Source organism: Carlito syrichta, unplaced genomic scaffold, assembly GCF_000164805.1.
Source record: "Carlito syrichta isolate Samal-C Ts95f unplaced genomic scaffold, Tarsius_syrichta-2.0.1 Scaffold303225, whole genome shotgun sequence".
In the NCBI taxonomy this organism is placed as follows: domain Eukaryota; kingdom Metazoa; phylum Chordata; class Mammalia; order Primates; family Tarsiidae; genus Carlito; species Carlito syrichta.
The window spans coordinates 342,106-368,114 of record NW_007247321.1 but is presented as its reverse complement, the minus strand read 5'-3'; the positions used below and the strand labels follow the sequence as shown (position 1 = coordinate 368,114).

The 26,009-nt window shown below is 33.2% G+C and overlaps 1 protein-coding gene across 3 annotated transcripts in view; it reads left to right on the top strand.

Annotated features, from left to right (window-relative positions):
* The window catches only part of EPHA7 (EPH receptor A7), a 168,746-nt gene that overhangs the window by 117,965 nt on the left and 24,772 nt on the right, over positions 1–26,009 (top strand). For 2 of the 3 annotated variants that reach the window (XM_021712381.1, XM_021712382.1), the window contains exons 5-6: positions 19,686–19,810; positions 22,465–22,648. In XM_021712381.1, coding sequence (XP_021568056.1) covers positions 19,686–19,810; positions 22,465–22,648 — 309 coding nt within the window. The remainder of the gene's footprint in view (positions 1–19,685; positions 19,811–22,464; positions 22,649–26,009) is intronic. The other variant, XM_021712383.1, reaches the window with a different exon arrangement.

Below are 26,009 nucleotides of genomic sequence, written 5' to 3'. Positions count from 1 at the left end.
CAGATATTGATGTAAAGCAATATGTATTAATAGCATAATACAGTGACACTTCATAACCTTTTATCTGGGTCAGCTTTGTCATGTGGCAACTTAACCGAAGAACCACCGTCACAACAATAAAACAACAACAAAAAGACAAATCTTTTAGATACAAGTCAGAGTACTCCATTTCCATCTGTCTTTTCCAGCAATTTTCCAGTAACAAATTGGAAACAATTTCCCAATATCTGCTGTTGATTTTTAACTGGTATCTATGATGTGGACATAGATATGCAAAATACTAGGGTAAAAACATAATATTAAGTAGCATTGGATATAGCATTAGATATTTGGGATAGCATTAGAGATGTGAATACTTTTGTATTCCCAGGCAAAAACTGTCTTAAAGCTTCTTTTAGTAGATGCATTGCTTGTTTAAATGTCAAAGAATCCTTATTTGTTCCACAAACACCAGTAAAGTGCCTGCTCTGTGCTTGGTACTGTGTAGTGCATGAGTGTGCGATCATACACCAGATACAGTTCTTACCCCAGTGGAGCTCATGCTCTGGTAAAGGATGAATACATAAGGCAGGTAATTGCTCTGGTTGAAGTGTGTACCAAATACAGAGAAGCTGAACTTTTTGAGTTGTGAGCAGGAAGCTGCCAGCCAGCTAGAGTTTCAGGTTGATAATTAGGAAGTTACAACCATGGATGCATGGAACAGCATGAACTGTTAAAGAAAGAAAAAAGAGATGTTTCCCTGTTAAAGAAACTTCAACATATTTTACAATCCTAAGTATGTGGATATAAGAAGGAAAAAATAGATAATTGATGCTAGAAAAATAAACAGAGGTCAACCCATGACAGACCTTCTAGGCTGTGGTAATATTATGATAGCTAGCATTGATTGTATACTTATCATGCTATACACTTTCCACTTTTTCTAATTTAATGCTTTCAACAACCTTTTAAACCTTGCTGTTGTTATCTCCATTTAAGAGATGAGAAAAATAAGGCACAATGAAATGAAATAACATGCCCAGAGTCACACCTGAGCTTAAGGTACTCAGCGTTAACCATTCTTCATTGAGAGTTATTAAAATTAATTTAAAACATCAAGGTACATTTAGAATATTTATGATAGATGTTATAAAGATATGTTAAGTTGTGCTTTCAAATTACTTAAAATAAAAAATAAGACTATGAGCAAAGAAAATTCACTATAATCAGGAAATATTAGTTTAGAACTAATATCCAGAGCTTACCATATAATACTTTATATAGCAAATATTATCATTCTGTTAGAATTTGTTTATATGGGTGGTTCTTAAATTTATAAAGCATATACCAAGTTATGTTATCTATTAACACAAAAAATAAAAATAAATTGAATATGACATGATAATTGAATAAGACGGTACAAATCTGCAACTCAGCAGATCACTATGTATAGTGTATCTCTGTGGACCTAAATCATAATACTCAAGGTTCCAATATTTATGTTAAGTTATAAAATGTCAGTTTGCATTGGAAGAATATAATGTAAAGGAACTGTATGTAAATGTTTCTTTAAGTACTCTTTTGTGAAGTCAACTTTCACATTTATTTTTCTTCAAATATAATGTTTTCTTTATACACTTATTGAAAAACTGCTAATTGCTAAGCACTGTGCTAAAAGATTCACATGTCCAGCTCTTTAAATTTGTTCAACATCCTTATCACTCCCATTTTGAAGATGAAAACTATATGGCTCAGAATATTTAGCAACTTGGGTGCAATGATGTCATGAATAAGGGCCAGAGTTTGAACTGAACATTTTCTACATGACTTCAAAGCTTGTGAAGGAGTGCAGAAGGCATCTCTAGCAATATACTTTCTTTCTGTTTACTGTAATTAACTATATATGCATAGGAAGAAACAAACTTAATCATGGGTTGTTGTTGAATTCTAAGTATGTAAAAAAATTTATTCTAGAATGATTTGAAAAACAATTTTTTTTTCTAACTCTGGGGTATAATGGAATTTATTCTGTTTATATCACATACAGTTTATGGGTGTGTGCATCTGCATATGTGTTTGTGTATTCTCAGTGACCAAGTATTCTTTTGTATCTGATCTGGGGAGTAATGTGCAGGTATCCAAATGAATCAGTGCAAAGCATCTAACAAATAGTTTCTTGTTTCTTAAACACATAAATTGGTAATCTGGCACCAGAAAAATATTCATTATCTGTATTTTATTGGTGGTATATTACTTTGTTTTGCAGCTTTTGTCAAATATTTTATTAACCTGTGTGATTAGATGCTTATAATAATAATTATCTTTTGTCTTTCACTTTAAAAAAAAACATAAAAACACTAGTACTTTGTTAAATTCAAAAAGTTCTTATTTCAGAATACTGCACAAGGAATAATTCATTAAAAATAAATTCTTGACCGGGTGTAGTGGCTCATGCCTATAATCCCAGCAGTTTTGGAGACAGAGGCAAGAGGATTGCCTGAATCCAGGTGTTCGAGATCAGCCTAGACAACTTAGTGAGACCTCATCTCTACAATAAATTAAAAAATTAGCCGGGTATGGTGGCATAGGCCTGTAGCTACTTCCAGCTACTTAGGAGGCTGAGGCAGAAGGATCCTCCTGAGTCCAATAAGGGCATGATATTGAAAATATTGCTCATTACTGTGTCTCTAGTGCCTAGATGACAGCTACACTATAGAAACACAATGAACAATTTTGAATAAAATGATAAATAAATGATTGAATGTTTTCCAACATCAGGAGTTAAGATAGGGAAAGGAGGCCGGTTGTGGTGGCTCACGCCTGCAATTCCAGCAATTTGGGAGGCAGAGGTGAGAGAATTGCCTAGTTCCACGTGTTCAAGACCAACCCGGGCAACTTGGCGAGACCTCTACAATAAACAAATAAATTAACAGAGGGTGGCAAACCTGTGGTTCTGGCTACTTGGAAGGCTGTGGCAGAAGGATCTCCTGACCCCAGCAGGTCGAGGCTGTAGTGACTGTGAGCATGCCACTGGACTCCAGGCTGGTCTTGAACCCGTGGGCTCAGGCAGTCCTCTCACCTCAGCCTCCCAAAGTCCTGGGATTATAGGCATGAGCCACCATGCCCAGCCTTAGAGTTGCTTTTTAATGAATCATTTATGACACTTTCTATTGGGCCACTAATTTTAAAATGCTAGGACACTGAGCATCTGGAGAGCATCACTATGATGTTTTGTGAGACATCCTACAGTGGAAGGGACTCATATCCTGTATCGCTTCATAACTCAGGTTGCCAAACATGGGTGATATTTGTGGATAGTCTAATGGTTTAAAGAAAAAGGGATTGAAAACTGAATAATTAACATAAAATTAAAATTTAAAAAGGGATGGGGGAGAAGAGAGAGATTCTTTTTATTCCAGAGGAAAATTTTAGAAAATTGAATGTTATCAGATTTAAGGGACTAATCCCACCTCTTCTGAATTGGACCTGGCAAATTGACCCACACAGTTGAAAACACTTCCAATGTTATTTCATATGTACTGGCTATCATTTGAATAGAGAGCTACAAGGAGATCCAGTTACCTGTTTCCCACAACTCAGGATGTTTCTTCCACAGATTGTGATGCAACCTTCTCAAAATTCCAGATAAAAACTTTGGTGGAATGTTTGATCCAGAGGAACAAACTTTGGGTATAAAACAAAGGGCCAGCTCTCCAAAATATAATTTTAGGTTTTGGGGGAACCCCCTTGTATATGTCATACTTGATCTCCAAATTCCTGTTAAGCGACGTAGACAAAATGTAATGAGAGAATTTTGCTCATGGTATTTTGCGGCTTTCTTTTATGTTAAATAAATATTCAGTAAATATATATTTATTTATATATATTCATTGTGAGTTTTGCAAATACAAATGCACAATTGCATTTGAATATTTATTTAACATAAAAGAAAGCCTCAGAATACTGTGTGCAAATTTATACTGCATACTTTTAAAACCTATCGGTTTACAAGATATGTGCATTAATAGTTTGAATTTATTTTTATCAAATTTATCTTAGTGATATATTAAAAATTACCAAAAAAATTAATACTTTACTTTCAAGTTATCATTCTAACTAAGTATACATGGTTTCACTAATTTGTTTTCCTCTTTTTATCTTTTGAAATTTTATAATATCTATCTTTTAGAGAATTGCAATATATATTGCAAGCACTTAGTCAAAAATATAGGTTGATGTTAAGGTTTATGTACATCTTTACAAAGTTCTATAAGATGTTTTAGTACTTTAATTTGAGCAAATAATTAACCTTGAGCTTAAAAAAAAATGCTTCCTCTCCTAGAGGGAAATTTTAGATAACTGAGGGTTGTTATTCGTTTATTAAGCTGGAATTTAATGCATGGTCTATAGGTGGGTGCCATGATAAATAATGGGAACATATTTATCAGTGTGACCCTTCCCCACCTTCTTGGAGCTTACAGTCTAGTGGGGGAAACAAATATTCGTCAAATAATCATGCAAACACGTCGATTTGCTTCTCTAAAGTGTTATAGCACTTTTATCCAGTGAATTTTACCCAGTTAAAGAAATTGGAAAAGTTACTTTAAGAGAGGAGCAGTTAGAATGACATCTCAGCTTAATGTGAAGAGGAGCTTGACACAGCTGAGGAGTGGGAAAGTGTGTGGGGTGCACAAAATGAGGGGAGCCTGGAAAGGTAGGTGGGCTCAGACAGTAAGTTTTCTTAACGATTTGGTTTTCATTCTAAAAGTCATGGTGAATTAATGGAGTATTTTAAACAGCTTTCATTAGGTATGATTTCATGCCATAAAATTCACCCAGTTCAAGCGTATAATTCAATGGTTTTTAGTTAATTTAATGAGTTGTGCAGCCATCACCACAATCCAGTATTGGAGCATTTCCATTACACCATTCTCGGTCACTCCCATTCCCACCCTTAGACCTTGGCAACTGCAAATCTGCTTTGTGTCTCTGTAGAATTTCCTATTCTAAACATTGTATATAAATAGAATAATATAATCTGAGTCTTACCTATCTGGCTTGTTTTGCTTAGCGTGATGTCTTTCTGAGATACTTCTGTTCTGTACCATGTAGTATGTCCATTCATTCTTATTGATTCATTCTGTGCCCCTGTATGTATTCCTTTGTATCTGATTACCAGTTGGTGAAGCTTTAGGTTGTTCCTACTTTGGGGCTACAGGAATAATGATGCAATGTACATTCACATCTAAATCTTTGTGTGAAATGATGTTTTTATTTCTAATGTGTAGACAACTAAGAGCAAAGTTGTTGGGTCATATGATAACTTTATATTTCGCTTTTTTTAAAAAAAATGCTTTTTCATTGTAGCTATACTCTTTTACATTTCTGCCAACAATATATGACATCCCAGTTTTTCATATTCTTGTCAATAATTATTATTTTCTCTTTGTTTTCATTAGAGTCTTTCTAGTGAGTGTCCAGTGATATCTTACTGTGGTTTTAATTTGCATTTCCCTGATGACTAATCACATTGAACATCTTTCCAGGTGGCCTTGAGGTAGTTTGACTGTTGGTTGAGGATAACTTTTGTTTGCAAAGGAAACAAAAGAATCAGTCAGATGGATGAGAGAAAAACTAGAAGAAAGTGTGCCATGAAAACCAAGGAGAAAAAGAGAGAAAGATTAAAAATATTAATGCTACCGATAATCCAAGAGAGGACGGGATTGAGAAAAGCACGTCAAGTGTAGTAAGATGAGATGGACTTAACAATAACTCACTTGATGGAATGAGGTGGACTGAGATCAGACTAGAGAAAGCTGAAACATGAATAGAGTTGAGGAAAGGGAGAAAAAATATTTGAGGGGAGTCATATTGGCTGTAAAGGGAAGAAGAGAGATTACCTGGAAGATAGGGATATAGGCTTGAGAAACAATTTTATTTTCATGGGAGAGATTATATAAAATGTTTTAGGAAGAATATATGGAAAGGAAGGTATTGGTTATATAAAAGAGAAAAAGGATCATTTGTAGTGTCACAAAGTTATTCATTTATTTAGCATATAATAAGTACTTAAGACATGTATAGTGAAGTATTCCTTGGTAAATACTGTGAATCAGTTTCCAAATAGGTATTTCTCAAGTTTAAAATAGTTAAATTAATAATATTATTGAAAGTTATTCTTTTAGAAAGTACTATATTCCTGTTAACACGTTATTCATGCCACCTAGTAAATTACTTCTCTCACTGGAAATATGTTTAAATCACCTGAGGTGACTGTTTCAGACCTGACTTTTTCCTTGTTTAAGTTTTCTATACCTGTGGAGTCCTCCCAGGAAAAGCTTTACCTGAAATAGCTCCCAATGCAGCCATTTTTTTTTTCTCACCTAGCTTTTAAATCTGACAGATGAGAGGTTAGTGATATCATAAATATTCCTCCAGTTCTAGTTTCCAAAATGTAACCTCTCATCCATGATCTGGTGCCTTCACTTAGGGAATCTGAATCACTTCTATTAGTACTTTTTATTCTATATTCAGAAGATAAATTAATTGGGGAGGAGGCAGAGTCAGTTTAGGTGTATGGTCTCCCTCTTCTCTGCTATTGAGAAGATGAAGGGGAAAAACAATATCTCCCAAATATCAAGTCCTTTCTTAGTTACGATTATGTTTTTAGAGCAGCAGTACACCCAGCATAAATTTTAAAAATCTATTTTCCCAGTCTAGGGAATGAGTTGAATGAGACGTAAGCAGAAAATGGCCAGAGCTTGTTGGAAACGTTGGCTTTCCTAATTTAGATGCTGAACATTCCACAGTGCCTTATCCTTCTCCATGCCTGCAACATGGATGTGATAGCTGTAGTAGCAGTAGCTGCCAATATTGAAACCATGAGGAAAGGCCATGAGAATCGTCATCAATACACTGAATATAATATAGCAAATGCCTGTCTGGGGAGGTTTTTTTGCATCAGGAGACAACAACCACAATCTTAAACCACTGTTTATTTGAGGTTTCTTACTTGCAGTCAAACAGACTCTAACTTAGAGAACGGCAGACATTTTCTGAAAAGGGCCAGATAATAAATATTTCATACTCTACAGGCCATGTTATCTGTGCTACAATTCCTCACCTCTCATAGCACAATGGCAGCAGGAGACAATACATAAGCAGGCTGCTGCTATTTTCCAGTGAAACTTTACAAAAACAGGTGGATAGTTAGATTTGGCCCATGGACCATAGACCCCTGTTCTAACTGATAACTGGTCAGACTGAGAACATTGTGTACTTTCTACTTATGCCCTAGTTAGTTTTGAGGTGGTTATTTCTTGGTGACTGGAAACTACTTAGGAATAAAGGTAAAACTTCATATTTGGCAAAAGGGGAGGGGCAGATGACAAGCAAAAGTTAATTAGGTTTCATCACTGACAAAGAGACACAAGAAGCCGGGCTCGGTGGCTCAGCCTGTAATCCCGCGCCCTTGGGAGGCTGAGGTGAGTGGATTGCCTGAGCCCACGGGTTCGAGACCCGTCTGGGCAGCGAGACCTCATCTCTACAATAAAATCATGGTAGCGCATGCCTGTAATTCCGGCTACTTGGAAGACTGAGGCGAAAGGATCGCCGGAGCCCAGCAGGCGAGGCTGCAGTGGCCACTGCACTCCAGTCTGTGCGACAGAGTGAGACTCCAACTCAAAAAAAAAAGAGACACAAGAATGTTAGAAAAATTCAGGGAGGTCTCAATTCCTGTATTGAAGAAGCTGCATTCAGTAGTAACAACGAACACGTTTTATTCATTGTATTTTTTTGTTTTGCATAATTACTAATATTAAAACAATTCTTTTCAGTACTTTTTCTGTGCAAATGTACAATATTTTAACAACAATTTAAGTCAAATACATGTTTATAGGATGGCCTGGCAGTCTACAATTTATGATACTATTTCTGTGGTAGATAAAGCCCAAATTACAAACAACTAAATTACAAATTAATTTCCTAGGAACTAGCTTATACTTTTAACAACTTTAAAATACAAGTGCAAAGTGAATCAAAATATATTTAGCAGACTGTGTTCAACTAAATGCTTAGTTTTATTAGGTTCTTGCAGTAAAATAATAAATCTTGACTGGCATTGAGATCTCATTATTAAGCAATAGGAATTTTTTAAGTTTATATACATTTGAGGTGAAATGTATTCAGAGTACCTGGAACAACTGAGATCAGATAACTTTTCCTAATTGTACCTTTTACATGGTGTCATGTTAGAGAGTCTTAAGCTACTTTGGGTTTCCTTCCTTTTCACTACCTCCTCCTCCTGTTGCTGCTCTTCCATCCTTCTTTCCTCTTTCTTTCTTCTTTTCCTTCTGGAAAATTTCATTTACAATAATAAGATGATAAAATTAGTTCTGAGGAGCACCAGAGTGATGGTTTTCGAGAAAAAAAAAAATTGTAATGACCAAAACCACTAATGAGGAAAATATCTGTGAAAAAAAATACTGTTAAATCATATTTAAGAAAGTAAGTTGGTTTTGATGCATGTGGGTTTTAAGCCTGGAAAAACTGCAATCAAAGACAATCCACACCATAGCAGAAGAAACAAAGGAAATAAATTTAAAAGTAATAAGAAATAGAAGTGTGGGATTGATAGCAGTCCAAATACACTGGAATTCTTAATTCTCTTCAACTATTACCAGGACATTTAAGATGGTGTAAACGAATGGCATAATATGGAACTACCAAACAATTTCACTATATTATGTTTTGAATTATATCAACTTGAACAAATGAATATCACTTTATAAACAGATACATTCTCAATTGCATATCATATAGTACAGTGACTGTCATTTTAAAATATATTAATCATAATTTGTAATTGTGTATCGTATATCTGTAGTTTCATATATCCATATGCACACATGTAGAACAAATGTTTTATGAAACTATATTTATTACTATATATGAAGAACTCAGTTTTTAATCAATTTAATTTATTTTTTAAAATTTTGGCTACAATTTATTGCATTGATTTTATAGTAATGAAAAGTTCTGGAGAATGGGAAAATATTGGGGAAATTATAAACGCAATGTAATCACACGGTAAGCACACAGTTGGTGTTTAGTAATGCAAGTTTTATTTAAGTGAAAAAATATAATTTATTCTGAATGTGTATCTTTAGCCTAATGTGTATGATTTGCCTATAAGGCAAATCTCACATCTCCTTTTTCTTTAATTTTCTTCTCATGGATCCTGTTCTTAATAAACAGCCTATATGTTGTTTAAATACATGCCCTACTGTTTCTAAAATGTAAACCAATGTGTGAATTTTCAAAATATTATAATATACAAGACAATATGATAAGTATTGTATACGTACTTAGGAAGAGGAACTAATATACTTTCTTAATCACACCATGATATTTATAAATTTACGTTAAATTACTATATGTGTTATTGCATAGAAGAATCATTCATCCATTTCTGTGATACACACAATAGTATATAAATTAATCTTATCTAAATTATTACATTGATGTACTTGTAAGAAAATATGGTTAGCATCATATATAAAATATTTTAGATAATTTAAATGTATAATATAATTTCATGTTGTAAGAAATTTGAATAGAAATCTACCCAAATTATAATTAAAGATATCCATAGCATGGCATTTGGACTAAATTAACAACTCAAAAATTGTCAACTGAAATTGCAAAAAATATTTTTTGTGATTAAAATACAACGTATTTCTCTATAAAAATATGTTACAAGATCAACAGAATGTGCATACCTGAAAATGTTACTCTGATGACCTGCAGAGCAGATCAGTAACTAATTTGTGTGTGTGTCTGTGTGCATGTGTACATATTCTATTCCAGGGTTCATTTTTATTATTTAAAAGGGGTCTGGCTGTGGGCCAGAGCTGCAGCATACTTCCTAATGCATCGTTTCTATGAATATTCCATTATTAAATTAAGGTCATAGATATGGAGTTGGCCTTATACTAATGTAGCCTTTGGCTATTGATTCATGAAAAATTAGACATGGAGCCAGATGACCTGATAGTCCAAGTATGAAATTGATTTTTAAAAATTAGTCAAAATATTAGTTTCCTCGTCACTCAAAAATTGTTTCATCTATATTTTTCTCCCTGCCCAATGTATATTATAACATTTTGAAAGGTGTTTATATTGTTGATCCTCTTCTCATTCTGATAGTTATTTCATTTTCTTACAATGATGTATCTTTTCTAAATCACTAAACATTGAATTTTTACTGTTCTTTCTAACTCTTACATATAAAATAGAGTATAAACTATATAAATTGGTCATTTACTGAAATTTCTATAGAATGAAAACTGTCAATTTAATATTTAAAGCCTAATATTACCTGCATTTATTACAGAGAGTGCTAGAATCCTACCTTGAAATAACAACTTACGTTCCTGTCAAAATTTCGGAAGAATTGTTCTCAAACCCAGCTGTACATCAGCTTTATCTTTGGAGTGTCTGAAATATACTGATGCCTGAATCTGATCTTAGAATCAGAATGTTCCAGAGTGGGTTCCAGACATCAGAAATTTTAATATGGATAAAGTCAGTATAGGATAATGATACATGAACTTTTTTGTGGGAGGGAGCAGGAATCCTTACCTTGTGCCAAGAATGGTTTTAAATATTTACCCTGCACTTATACATTTAATTTCCATATCAATCCTATTTATGACTTCTATATTCTGATTATCCCTATTTTTAATTTGCAAAAACTAGGCACAAAGAGGTTCAGTTCTTTGATCAAGGTCACACAGCAAATAAGCAACAGATCCCAGGTTCACACCCATTAGGCTGGTTCTTGGCCTATGCTTTTCACTCTTACACCTTTCCGCTTCTCTAAATTTTCTTTCTTCAAGAAGCATCAGAGTAGCCGAAGAGATAGACAGTCATAAAACAATCAAATGCGACATTGTACAGTCACTCAACTATCAACATAACGAGAATTCTACTATATTAGATGAAGGGGAGGAAGAATGATTCAAGAAGTTATTTTACTTAATGGTGGAGGCCACTAGAGAGAAAATCATGGGCCCAATTTTTGAACCTGAGTTTATGATTATCTTAATGATATAAAGTTATCTCTTGCAGATTGTAGATATGATACCTACATTCCTGAATCAGTTTAAATGCATGACTATACCAGTAAAACACTGACTTACAAATAATTTTTTGGCAACAGGAAAAATATCTGTGTTTTGTTTTTACTGCCTTCCAAGAACTTGTTGGCGCTTGGTTTATATTTTATCGATATTATTATATTTAGTTTTACATTTAAATTGTGCATATTAATATTCTAATTTGTTCCCTGGACTAAAATCTCCTAGAAGGTAGGAACTGAGGGCTCATCGTCTTTGCAGACCATACAACCCTTTATTTACTATAATCAGTCATGAAAAATTATACATTGAAGGAATTAATGACCGCAGCTCTCGTCAGAAATCAGTAAAAATGTTATCGTGATCTTACCTTTTGGACATTTTAGTGTCACAGTGAAGGGTATTTAAGACTTATGCTAGAGTACTTGTAAAAGTCACTGCTAGTCCAAATGTCATAGGAAGATAGATAGCTTGCACCAGAAAGAAAATGATCAAGGAAGGTGCACAGAAAAAGAAACGCTCTTTCATCAAAATGGTCTTGCTAAGGAGAAATTGTCAGCTGAACAACAGTAAAAAAGGGCCCACTGATGTAGTTGATGTATCTGCTTGATACATAAGTTCATAGCATCTTTCACTTGCCCATGGAAAGCAAATGTTGCCTGACGGTTGACTGGTCGCAGTCCTCATATTTGCCAATTCTCAAGTTGACTGACGTGGATCAGCATGGATTAAAGTGTCTAAACTGTCTTCATCAAAACCCAGTGGACGTCCTGAATGTGGAGAAAATGGCTCTCTTTGAAGAGGAAAAGCCATTTTCTTGCCATGCTGTCCCCATTAGTGTCCCCCCTGTAGACACAAATGTTCTGAGCTACCTCCACCGCCTTCACTCCTCTGTTAAAGTCAAACAGCAGAATACGTCGGAAGTGTTTGTCTTTCCCACTTCACACTCCATCTTCTTTAGCCCGCAAATAGCACTGGCTTACTTCAAATCTGCAAAATGCAAGGCATCTTCACAAACGCGACATTGTCACTCCAAATGACCAACAATAGACAAACTCCCAGTTCCGCCATGTTGCCATGCCAAAAACAAACGCTATGAACTTATGCATCAAAGTAATACCTCTGACACCATTCCCTGTCTTCTCTTAGAAGCTACACTTTGAGTAGCCTGTCTATACTCTGAGTGGCACTTCTCTAGAACATTTGCGATAATACATTTACTTAGCCCTTATTTTCTTTTCTAAAGCAAAAGCCTAAATGAGTTTTAACAATGACCACATTTTGCCTAATCAGTTCATGTAACCTTACTCACCTATTTTTATCTGTGGGCACGAAACTGCTCTGAAATATTATTCTTTCCTTAGATGACTTGCTAATTAGTTACCCGGTTGCCAGTAGTTTCATTGCATCATAATTTGAAAGTTAAGTTTTTAAGAGAAAGGTCATGCTTGTTGATAAGGGATCTGGTCATATAAGTCATGGTGCATTCACGTAAGGGAATATTACAAAGCAGCTGATAAAAGAGTGTTGTAGATCTACAGGGATTAAATGATATAAATTATAAAATACTTTGTAAATGAAAAAATATGATTCTAAACTACACTATTGACTATTCATATAAAAAGCATATATCTGTATTTACGTAGACTATTTCTGAAAGGATCCCTAAGAAATTACTTCCAGGTGTTGCTTTAGATAAACATACCTTTGTGATATGGGAACTAGCTTGCAAGAGAGACTGAATTTTCATCCCTTTGTATTTGTTTTAATTTGGTAGTAAGTATGTGCGTTTGCCATTTTTTAGAGTGATTTTAAAAATCCCTGTTTGACTCAACCTCTTCTGGTATCTGCAGTTTTAAGACTACCTCCTGAAGAGAATCCGAAAGGTCTTTTCACCCTTATAGCCCTCAAACCTAGTGTCCTGGCACATCATAGATTCCCAGTAAATATTAAATGAATGAATGACTGCTTGGATTTTCTTCTAGTATCTGTTCTCAGGAAGTGCCAGAGCCTAGAATGATTGCAGTGTCGTTGAACAAAACTGGGAATTAGGACTTTAAAAACATGGATTAAATCTGAAATCTGCCCCTTTCTGAGACGATGCTACTTAATTTTTAAAGACTCAACTTCTTCACCAATAAAATAGAAAGAGCAACAGTACCTACTCTGTAGAGTTGTAGAAGGCAACAAAAGAGCTCACACACACACACACACACACACACACACACACACACACACACGGGAGAGTGCCAAAAAATGTATACACATTTTAAGGAAAAAAAAACTATAATACTCAATATATACCAAAAGCCAAAAATGAATACAAGTCACATTTGACTTCTGCAATTACAGGAGGTACTTAAAGTGGTTACCATCAGCATCCAGGCACTTCTGAATATGGAGAACTGAAAGTAATACATAGATAACATCTCTTAAAATATGTTTGCATTTTTGGCACCCCCGGTATATGTATAATTTTATAAATACTAAGCATCCAAAAAAAAAAAAAAATCCACAATGACCTGCATATAGTAATTGCCAAACAAATATTTGTTGAATAGAACTTAGCAGTAAAAATTAGTATTTCTTGTTGATTGAAAAATAACACGTGTGACTCAATGTCAAAGGCTTCTTAACCCTTGTAAATTATCATATTAGGTCATCATTGAATTATTTCTTTGTGAATAAGACTAGTATGAATAAGACAGCTAATTCTGGAAAATTGCCTAATTTATGCCTCCTGTGTTCAAAATTATATTTTTTGTATATTCACAGGAATTCTATTAAAATAAAAATGTAGGAATGACTAACCCTGTATCAGTTGATATTTTAGCCAGTATTTTGGCAGAGATTAGGAGGAGTCCTAGTATGTATATTAGGACCAACAGCCATCAGTAACCTTTTCCACAACTCTCACCTCTTTGTCACTTAAAGCATTTTACTTAGAGACTTTTCTGGGACATGCTCACTCCAACAGTACTTAATAAAATGTCCAAATAATTGGTTGCTGATAATCTAATGATAGCAGAGAAGAAAACTAACTTTATTCCCAGAAAGATATATTGTCAGATCATTTTTTACAATCATTATTTTAAAGAACAGGACTGTTCTTGCTTGAAGAAATAGTAAAGCAGTAATGACTTTTGTTTTGATTACTCTACTGAAATATATTGATGTAACTCATGTTTACTTGACTTGGGTCCTGCTTTGTTTGCTCAACTTTATAGACACTTTTCTCAGAACTTTTAGATTTTCTTATTCAAGTTGTCTTTTTTAATAACTGTCATTTGAACTTATTTAGAAATACATTCTATTATATATTTTATTGCATTTTACATTTTGAGAAAGCATTATCGTCCTATTTGGTGTGGTTAAGTAGGTAGCAAAGCAAATCATATAATTTAATTTTGAAAAACATTCATTCATTTCCGACTGATTTTTTTTCAACTACTTATTATGCAGTGAAATGTATATTTATTTTAACTACAGATGATGCCTCTCTCTTACCAAAGATCATTTGACAGACATCTGTCCCAAATGTATTGCTCATAATTGCTACAGACTCAATTGCCCCCAGTTCCTGTGCTTATTTTTTAAGCTAAAATTGTGTACTTATTGCTTATGATATTATTAGTGATCCTTTTTCTTCCACATACAGGAAATTGATGTTCAGTAAAATTAAGTGTTAGCATTTTTATATATATATCTACATACCCTCAAAGTAGATTGCTATGTTACATGATACTACACTAGACCATGAATAATTAGGGTCTAGTATCTTATTATTGAAATACATTTATATGTATTTTATATATTTGTCCTGTAGTGCAAAAATAAAACACTTGTGGGGAAGAGTAAGAAAGCTGAAAGTTGTTTATTATAAAACACTGAGCTCATAATTATACACACGTTTGTTATTTCAAAGGATTGTAAAAATAATTTCATATTGATAATATATAGCAACAGAACGATAAGTGAAAGATAATTATTCTATTAGTATCAGGTTTTCCTTTGACTATATTTTAACGAGAGCTTCACTTTTACTTTCCGTACTTACCTAATGGTAATCTGACAAATGTCAGTAGGTTTAACCACGTGAGGTGTCTGATGAAGGGTCATTTCATGTTTGTTGACCCATCTTGCTTCAATATATTGCTTAGAAATGCAGACATATTTTTTTCATCTCACTCTTTGTTGAAATTCAATTAGACCATATAAGTGCAGGGAAATGACGGGTTTAAATGAATTACCTTTTAAATCCCAAATCAAATTCATTAACTTGATAAAAGTTCTTTCCTATAAAATATTGTGTTTGGGATCTTAAACAAGATCAATATTCCTTGACTCCATGCTATTCCAACATAAAATTTGATATCACATTATTTAACCATGATATCACTAACTTTTTTTCACAGACTTCATAAAAATTTCACTAAGTCGACCTTTTTCCTTGACTAGATGTATTAGTTTTCTTTTGGCTGCCATAGCAATTAACCACAAACACTTAACAATTTAAAACAACACTCATTTATTATCTCACAGTTCTGTGGGTCACAAGTCTGGATACAGCAAGTTTCGGCTGACAGGCTCACGAGGCAGAAATCAAGTTATCTGCTGGTCTGGGCTCTTATTTGAAAACTCTGGGGACGATCCACTTCCAAGCTTATTCCTGTTGTTGGCAGAATTCAGTTCCCTCTCTTGTAGGACTGAAGTCTCCATTTCCATGCCTGTCAGCCAGAGCCAGTCTTTTCCTAAAGGCCGCCCCCATATCTCCTCGTGTTTCCCATGTGGACCCCTGCAACAAGGGCAGGTTTACTCCCTCTCAGGGTTCAAATTTCTCTGACTTCTGCAGCATCTCTGTGAGCTCTTAAGGGCTTATATGATTAGATCGAGCTCACTGGGAAAAAAAAAATCCAGGATAATCTTTTTAGTTTAAGGTCTATAACCCCAATTACATTTGTAATGTCACTTTTTTCATGTCATTTGCATATTTACAAGTTTTAGAGATTAGGGGATAGACATCTTGGTGGGACATTCTGCCTACTCTGGTATGTTTGAAAATTGTCGTTTTTCCTACTTCATGCTAAGAAATGTTCCTTTACATATAGGTAAGCTTAGCATGTTGGGGAGGGGGGGAGCAGAATGTAGCCCTTATGAATAAAGTCCATTCTGTAAATTAAATATATCTTTTGTAATTGGATTTTAGTTGGAAATTGATTAAGATCAAAGCCCACGTATGAATGCTTGAAGCTTAAAATCTGTAAAATGCTGATTGGTTCAGGTCTGTACATAAACCCACGATTCTTGTGACTGATTATATTTTTCAATTCAAAGGCTTATACTAACAAACCCATTCCACACATTCACTTTTCTGCCTGTCATTAGACTTTTGCTTTTCTGTTTCATCAGCTTCATCAACTTTGTTTTTATGCTGTTGAGATTTACTGCTTTGAACTGTGGAAACCAATTTTGAATTTCCTAAGATCGTCTTTCACTGTATTTGTGACGATTCCAAATGTGATTAATAATGTGCTTCATGGCTTAGTCTGTTTTATATTTTGTTTATTTGTTATATCTTATGTCTCTGATAGATCTTGAAGACTTTTAAGGGCAAAGAAAGTTCCACCGTTGAAATTAATTTTTATATTTGAATATTTCTAGAAACTGAAGTGAGAAATAAGTCTGTTAATCATTTGGTAGAAACCCTATGAAAAATTAGTGTCAAAAAAACTCTTCATGTAGTATTTATTTTTCTACATTTTTCAGTTCAGGAACTTTATGATTGGTGGTTACTATTTATTATCTTCATATCAATTCTAATTATAATATATTTGATTTCATTTTTATACTTACGAAAATTATAATTTAAATGTCATAACACCTAATTCATTCTTAAATATGTATATAATTCAGTTGAATACAGTTCCTTTTCAGAAATGAACTTTAGATTGTAGTTAATTGACTATTTTGATGTAAGAGTGAGCATATTCATAGTGAGAATGTTACAATATTATTAATTTAGTAGGTCACATATATTAACCATAGAATACATTGTATTTTAAGATTAGCATACCTTCTGCCACTTTAGTTTACTTTAATGTATAACTTTATCTGAAAACAATAACCTTGCAGGAATCTGACTACGCTAGAGATGGTTTTTTTTCTAAGCTGTATATCCTGTGACTTGTATATTCTTTATACCTAAGATATTGAAACTCGAGGGAAAATATAATCAGTTTTCCTGTACCAAATGTTGTATTTGAAGGACATAAGACAGTGATTTTTTCCTATCATGCAGTTTATCCATTCTCAAGGGCCATGTGCTAGTACTTCCATTTCTGACCCTCTTAAAATGTGTGACTTGATATATTATCAGCAAGGGATTTTTTGAAAAAGAAATATACAAGAAATCAAGAGTATAGTCGCAGACACTGCTCTTTATACAAGAGAGAAAATACATTGTAGCAGTGTTAGCATTGTGATATGAGTTTCAAAATATATATTTCAAATGTATTTTGAGGCACCTTTTTTCTAATCCTCAATTACTGTAGTTTTTTTGGTAAATTAGTTTCAAGGATGAAATCATAAGTGTAATTTTAGTGTGTAACTTGCAAAAATCAAGTCTTGTTTTATATTTAGGTCTTGCTTTGATATATCAGAAACTAAATGAGGTAGATTTATATCCCAAGACTTTTTCATAACTTGAGGAAATCAATGTCTTCTGCCTCTTTCCCCGTACTATTTAGGAATAGAAGCCAAGCAAAGTGTCTTACAGTTTTACTTATGATGAAAGTCACATTAAGCTATGTGTGATATTAGAAAGAAACCTAGAAATTTACACAGCCTAGCTCTGTAACCTATTTCCTGCCAACCTGTTTTCAAGTGGCACACATAAATCATAAACCCTCCTAAGAGACCGGCAGCCCAACTCAGTAAGTCAGTGTGTTGACCACTGATCGCAATATTCTCACCTGTGCTGCATTCAGTTCTTTTTACTAGTCAAAATATAATTTTTGAATGATTTTGCTAAGGAAGTTTACACTATTAGAAATTACGTGTCAACTAGAATCTCAACTCACAATTAATTGTTTTTGTTTCCAATTCATACTCTAAGAAGCAGCTCTTGAACGTGGCAGTCTGCTGAGATTATGCTAAGCATGTTCTGGGTAGAGAGACATGTTGCTTTAGAGACAGTTTCTTCTTTCCTGCATATATTCAGATTTCAAGAATTATGACAAAAATCAGATGTCTTACTAGAAATCAGCTTCATTGAAAACACATCAGAAATACATTTTGTCTGTAAACACGGTTTGTTGAGTACTTCAGCTGCACCCCTCCAAGGGAAAGTTGTCCCACTTAATCTGCCCTAGTTATGATTCTGTTAGTAATTTAGGAGGAAATGGGAATCATGCATCTTCCATGTCCTTCCTTCAAAATCACCAAGCCTGAAAGAAGTGAAAAATGTGTTTTCTAGACATTGATACAAGAATATATTAAGAAGTAGAAGAAACAACAACAACAAAAAGCCAAAGGGATAAACACCGGAAGGTTGCTTAAACAGCTTTGGTCTCATATAATTGCTTTTCTGTCAGCAGGATTATTAACAATTTCAGACATATGAAAATTAAATTAACAGCCTGAAAATATTTTACAGAATGAGATAGAGCATGATACATGAAACATAATGACCCCACTGAAATTCAGCCAAGCCAGTGCAGCTACTCATTTAGACAGAGTAGACAACTAGTAAATCATCACTGAGCAAATTAGACAGAGCAAATTAGTTTGCTACATTCCACAGACTTAGCTACCAAAAAGAATATATGTCACTAATTAGAATGAAAGAACTCTAAGCATATTATTATCTATATAGAAGGAGAAACCAAGATTGTAGCTTTGAATTGCTCCTTTCAAAGTTTGAAGTCTAGGTTACGTAGGTATAAATTACATGTGCAAGTCTGTATGTATATGTGTGTTCATGCACATATTTTCAGTAGCAATAGCTTTCACATTTCTTTGCGTCTTGACTTAGGAAAGTGTACACTTTTCTCCCAAGGTTACTTGGATTTCTTTGGGGATACACACACTTGAAATGAAACATGAAGACATTTTAAAAAGTATAATCTCTCTAATTGAAGAGTCAAGTAGCCATTTCACAGACTTTTTCTTGCATAATATTATTGTTTTAAGTTTTTTATTGCTTTTGTATATGAAATAAATATTTGGACTTAGTTTATCACTGGAGATTAATCTGAAATCATATTTTCTAGCCTTAATTAGTATTCATTTGCTTAATTGTCATTCTCAGCCCCATCATTTCCATTTCTCACTAACTTGAACAATGCTATCTTCTGCTGTTTGCACTTTAATTTAAATTTCTATTAAGGTTTATGAACAGTAATAAGGTCCTGTTTGAATATTCATTAGCTTCTGAATTGTGAGCTATGAAAAGGTGCTTTCTTTTACCTTAATGAAACTGGCACAGCATGGGACTGATCAGTTGTGACATTTGATTTGAGGCATCCAGTGAATTTTCTCATTGTTTATTGACACATCTTGTCCAAACAGCTCCCTCGCAAGTGAGCGGAGTAATGAAGGAGAGAGTGTTGCAGCGGAGTGTCGAGCTTTCCTGGCAGGAACCAGAGCATCCCAATGGAGTCATCACAGAATATGAAATTAAGTATTACGAGAAAGTAAGTGCTAAAAGCAGCTGAAATGTACAACAGTGTGCGGTGTGTCTCATGTCATTCTACTGTACTGTAGACTGAAGTTGGTCATTATGCCAACTATTTGGAGCTCCTTCAAACTTGGTAGTTAATTTAAGCCATTCTTAATAACCATCTCTCTGAATCTCTGGCTCATCATTTTAATTGTGATTCCTGTGTATTAAGTTTCTGTGTTATACAAATGAAAGTGTTGTATCATATATATTCATTACATTTTTGATATTATAATAGATGTAGGATGTTTTAGTACAGAGCAAATTAGTTTTACTATTAGAAGACAATAATAGTATTGTATTGCATACAAACACAACACAGAGCAATGCATCGTTTAATTTTTTTTTTTTAGTATGTCTGGTTGGGCCCTTACTGGATTGTTTAGTTTATGTGGTTTCAGTGATAATGGTGGTACCCTCAAATAATTTAGTAATTTGAAATAATAAGAATCGTTTTCATAATGAACAGTCAGTATTATCCAGACTTACAAATCAAATGATTTTTTTTTACCGCTTTAAATTCTTCCTGATATTTATTTTTTATGTGTTAGACCAATCATTTCTACCACTTCTTTACACCTCTCCCACTAGGAAAAATAGTATGGCTAAAACTCAAGTGCTGCCTTTTTAATCTCCTTATAATGGCTAAATTTTAGTAAATAGTGATATATCTGAATGTATAAGTATATGCATTTCTATCTCATTTGGAAAGAGAGAAACCTTGTTTACAAATCGTGATTCAAAACCCTACCTCACAGAAAGACCTGGCTCAAGGTTTGAAACTTTGAAACTATTACTATCCTAGTAATAGTAAAAAGTGTTATTATTATTGGCTTAACTGAGTTGGCTGAAGTGCTGTAATATATATAACCATTTTAGCCATTTAGACAATTACAAAACAAGGATCCAAAGCTTTGGAAAACCTTTGGTGTTGAGTTGACTTGACTGAATAAATTGAAATGTAAATAGAACATTGATAATAGGTACATTGTTTTCTTTGAAGAAAAATAAGATTTGTTTTAATGTTTCAAATATTTTTGCTTATTATTTACAGTATGAATTCATGACCTCATGGCCAATGTTGCATTTCATATGCCTCCTTTCTTTTCCTATCAAATGTTTCAGAGGGGATCATTTTTTTTAATGCTGTTTTTGTTATATCTATATTTTCCTGTTAATGCTAACAGATATAGTCTCTGCTGAAATTATATCAAATTTCAAAAACAAAAAGCACATTTGAAAAAATGAGTTAGGTTGTAAGAGTGAAGTTTATCACAATGTACTCTGAAATATTTTGCAAATTTTTACCCTGAAATAAATCTGTTCAAGTAGATTTTTTTTTACAAGACAGAAACAGAGTGTCTGCATTGACTAAATTTGCAAATTAAACTACTATTAGAAAACAATAATAGTATTGTATTGCATTTCATTGTATGTAAGCATGTCATCATTTGTTCTGAGTAATACCTGTGTATTTTATCTTAAATATATATAGTATAAAATATATGTAAATAGCATTTTATAAATTATTACAATGTAGGTGATGACAGATCAATTTCATTAAAATGAGTTTAAGTATATATTTATTTACTCTTTTGCAAATATTAGTGTGAAGGCAAGTCAAACAACCAGGCTGACATTTTAAGATTTCAGTGAATAATTTTGTTGCCAGTTAAGATTGAATGCATGTTTTTATTATAAACTATATAAGAATTATCTAAAAATGGTATATTTTGAAATGCAATTTTTTAACTTTTATTCATAAATAGCCTATGATGATCGCATCAGTAAAGCTTTACATTTTTATTTACTTAAATATTGTTTTGATGGATTTTTTTGTATGCTTGAATTTTTTTGCTTATTTCAGTCTTAAGCTTATGTATGTGTGTACATAAAATATGTTCACTGATAGGATGAAAACTATAATAAAAATATAACTTTATTATTTTAATAGACTCTACAAGCCACAGTTTTTACACCTGAAAAATGAAAAAAAAAAGAAATATGTGATGTTTAGAATATTGTGAAACCAGAAATAATATATTTTGAATTTTATTGGTAATTTTAATTTTAAAATATTTCATTAAATACTACATCACAGAGTTGTTTTATTCTGTGAGAAATGCAGTTTTTATTGAAAATAATTTGTATGTTAGTGCAGTGGTAGTATTAACTGAATTTCTTGATTTAGTAACTTTGTTAACTTTTAACTTTTTTTTCTTTTGCTTATTGAATAACATTTAGGAAAAAAAAAAGAGGACTATATTTTTACATGATGACCACTACTAAACCATAGATTTGACAGGTATACCCATGTTTTGACCAATAGAACAATATATTGCATTATGACTAAATAGTTCTCGACACAATGCCCTGTCCCAACAAAACAAAAGCATCATAAATATTTTAACACAATTACTTCTCTTTAAATTTATACAACAAAGGCACATGTTTCACATTTACATTTTATATTACCTTAGAAACAACTCAATGTTCTAATATTCTACAAGGTACAATGTCACCTCTACAAAAAAACAATGGAGCAAATTAAAATAAATTGCCAGATTTGACTGTCAAATTGTCTGGTTGCAATCACAATTAAATATTTTCTATAAACATTGTTTCTAGGATCAAAGGGAACGAACCTACTCAACAGTAAAAACCAAGTCCACCTCAGCCTCCATTAATAACCTGAAACCAGGAACAGTGTATGTTTTCCAGATTCGAGCTTTTACTGCTGCTGGTTATGGAAATTACAGTCCCAGACTTGATGTTGCTACACTAGAGGAAGCTACAGGTAAAATGTTTGAAGGTAATTACACCTTTGGTTTGGATTCTTACTCTCAATTACTCTAGCATTTTTTTTCAGTATTTGTGGGTACTGATCTGCATCATGAAATTTATACATATAAAGATAAATATATGTACACATATATGTGTACTTTAAAAAAAATGTTTATACTATTTTAACATTTGCTGTTTTGTTTAGCGGTTTTAGAAGCTTGTGACTTAAATTAGTCTATTTAACCCATACTGGGTTTTTAGGAATTTTTTTTTCAAGGTAAAGTTAGAAACAGATACAGGACTTGTTCACTTTGTGTCTTGACACAAGATGTTTTTGTAGTCCTCAAACTCATCTTATGCTGTGTCCATCCAAGCTGTTCCTTCACAGAAACCCCCAAATGAAGCCAGGATATATCCTGGGGTGAACAAGAGAAAGATGGCATCTAAGAACCTGTGTCAATTTAATCTACTTGCCCTTGAGCAATGATTTCAAAAAATTGGAGTTCAGAAAATTATTAGAACTTGAATTTCTTTTTATTTTTGTCATTTCTCTTTTTGTTTTTGTTATGGAATACTTCAGGCATACTAAAGAATATATTTAATGTATACTTGAACTATAAAAGAGATAATTAAATGAGTATCCCAGTACCTATCACTCAACATAGACAATGTCTTTGAAGCCCCTTTATTATTTTATTGATGTTTTATAATGTAACAAGAGTGTAGTAAAAATACATGTATATATATCAAATAAACAGATGTATTTGGGGATACATGTCCCAGTTTATTGTCAGAGTGCAAGTTCAGAACACCTTCACTACCACTGTTGATTGCCCTTCAGCTGGTCTGACGTTCCAATGAGTGTTTTGATATTTTGGAGTTTGTTATTCCTTCTGATGTTACTGCTCAGACACATGGTTGATGCAGCTGTTACCTCTTTTCCTTGCCAATCCAGCGTTCCTCCAAAATTCTAAACAAAAGTTAGTTGAAATAATACGACTTTCTTTCCTGAATTTAAAAAAAATAGCAAATTAAATCTATACAATTTTGATCAGATAAACTTATTTAAACTTTAGAGAAAGATTTGTATAAATTTTTTTAAGTAGGTCAAACTGATAAATATCCTTTGCATTAACTAATGTTAAATCTGCTAACAGTATTCCTCTTTCAAAACATTTTTGTTTTATTTTAAAATAAATCTGTAATTTTCAGAGCTACAAAAACTAAAAAATATGTTGAAATCAATTGAAATGTAGATTATTTTCATAGCATTATAGACCTAAGGGCATCAATTTAAAAATTCACCACATAATTTGGTGTGATTAATTTAATGCCCGCATTAATTATGGTTTTCCTTTTTAAGTGAAATACATAAGACCAAGAAGGAGAGTATCTAAGTTTAGAGACCCTCAAAACATTAAAGCAGTTTAAGTTAAGATTTCAACATTTAAGCATTTCAGTGGTTTTGTTAAAATGTACTCTAGTAGTTTTCAACTTAGACCTATGTCATGATATTACCTTGTGGTTTCAAATATAAGAAGACATTTCAAATTATGTTTTTAATACTCTTATGAATAGTTTAAACTTAAATTAGAAATGTCATTTATTTTATATGTACCTAAACATTTCTTACCATTTAAGCACCTATATTTCAAAGTTTTCAAAGTGAATTTATGCCTTTTCCTGACTTTTTAAATTGAGAATATTGGACTAAACTATTATTTACTGAGTGCTGAGAATTATAGATATTATTTTCATTATTTAAAATGAAGCAACCAGGACTCAGAGATTACTCAAAGTAGTGGACCCTGAAGGATAACATGAAATGATCGTTAAGAATGGATTTTTGAATTCAAGTTTGGTGGTTTTTATAATGGATGAAAGAAGGATCTATATCTTCTTATTTTCTTGTCAGTGCCTGCTGTGGTTTTTGGCACATAGAAGCCACTGAGTAAAGAAGCAATGAATGACTTCTCAACATAGATCAGATTATCAGTATCAATGGGTGCTAGCAGACAGCTGCCTGGTTTCACATCTCACCTCGGCCATGTCTTGTTTTGGGACTTCAGATGAACTAGTTTTCTGGGCCCAAACTACTAGGATAGCAGTACTTAAGTCATAGGATTTTCTGAGGATTAAATAAATTAATATACACAAAATGCTAAGCATACTACCTAGCAAGGAAAAGTATCGAGTGTCAGCTCTTATTATTTAGCACAGACATTCCTAAATGATTTGTCTCAGGAACCCTTTCACTATTAAAAAATGTTTAGGACTCCCCAGGAATATTTTGTTTAAGTGAACTACATGTAGCAATATTTACCACATTCGAAATTAAAACTGAATCTTTAAAAACACTAGCACACATTTTATTAGCCATCAAAGTGATGGCATTATCACGTGTCATATACCTTCTGGAAAACTCACCTGTACTCCTGTGAACAAATGTGAATGAAAAAGGCAAATAACATCTTCGTATTATGTGAAAATAATTTTGACCTTGCAGATTTCCTGAAAATCTCTTGAAGGACTACCAAGAATTCCCAGACTAGCCTTTAAGAACCATTGAATTAGCACAAGGTACTGTGCTAAGAATTAGGGGTGTGACAAACACATGGCAGCACTGGTGCTCTCTTGAAAGTTTAGTGAAAGGAGGACAGATTCTCCCACACAGTTAAGCAGAGTGCATGGCCCAATGTTATCAGTGTGTCGGGGAGCAGTGACTTTGTGCTAGGAAGCAAGGTAAGAAACAGGATGTAGCAGAAGAGATGTCACCTGACTACTGTAAAGAGAACAGTCTATTCCATTGCACATACATCCTAAAATCCTCTTCTATGCCCAATCAAATGGATAATAGTTATAGCCTTTATCAATTACTTCTAAAATGTGTCAGCCCTGAAACAGATGAAAATACTAACAATAATGTCAACTATGGAAAGATTAAAGCATGACCCTCACTACATATCAAAAATGTATACATAAATATTCACAAATTCTGATTCGCCATTCACCTGAGTTCTGTTTTCTCATTAGAGTTCTGTCTCTGAAGGTAAGGGAGGAACTGAGTCTAAGAGAAGCAAACAGTTAGACCCATGGGACACACTGATTGAATGGAAAGAATTTCTACACATATGTGTATAATTTTTTCCTTCCTCATGCATAATACTACTCCATTCTTTTTCCTCTCTTTATATATATATATATATATATATATATATACAGGTTTAAAAAAAACACAACCAAACCAGACAAACACAAATACTTGAAGTCATCTTTTCCCTGTTATATAATAGGCTGTAATTCAGAAATTAAAACTTGAAAGTTTTCTTCGTGTGTGTGTGTGTGTGTTTAACCTTTGTTTAGTCCCTCAGGGAACAAATCAGCAGGTG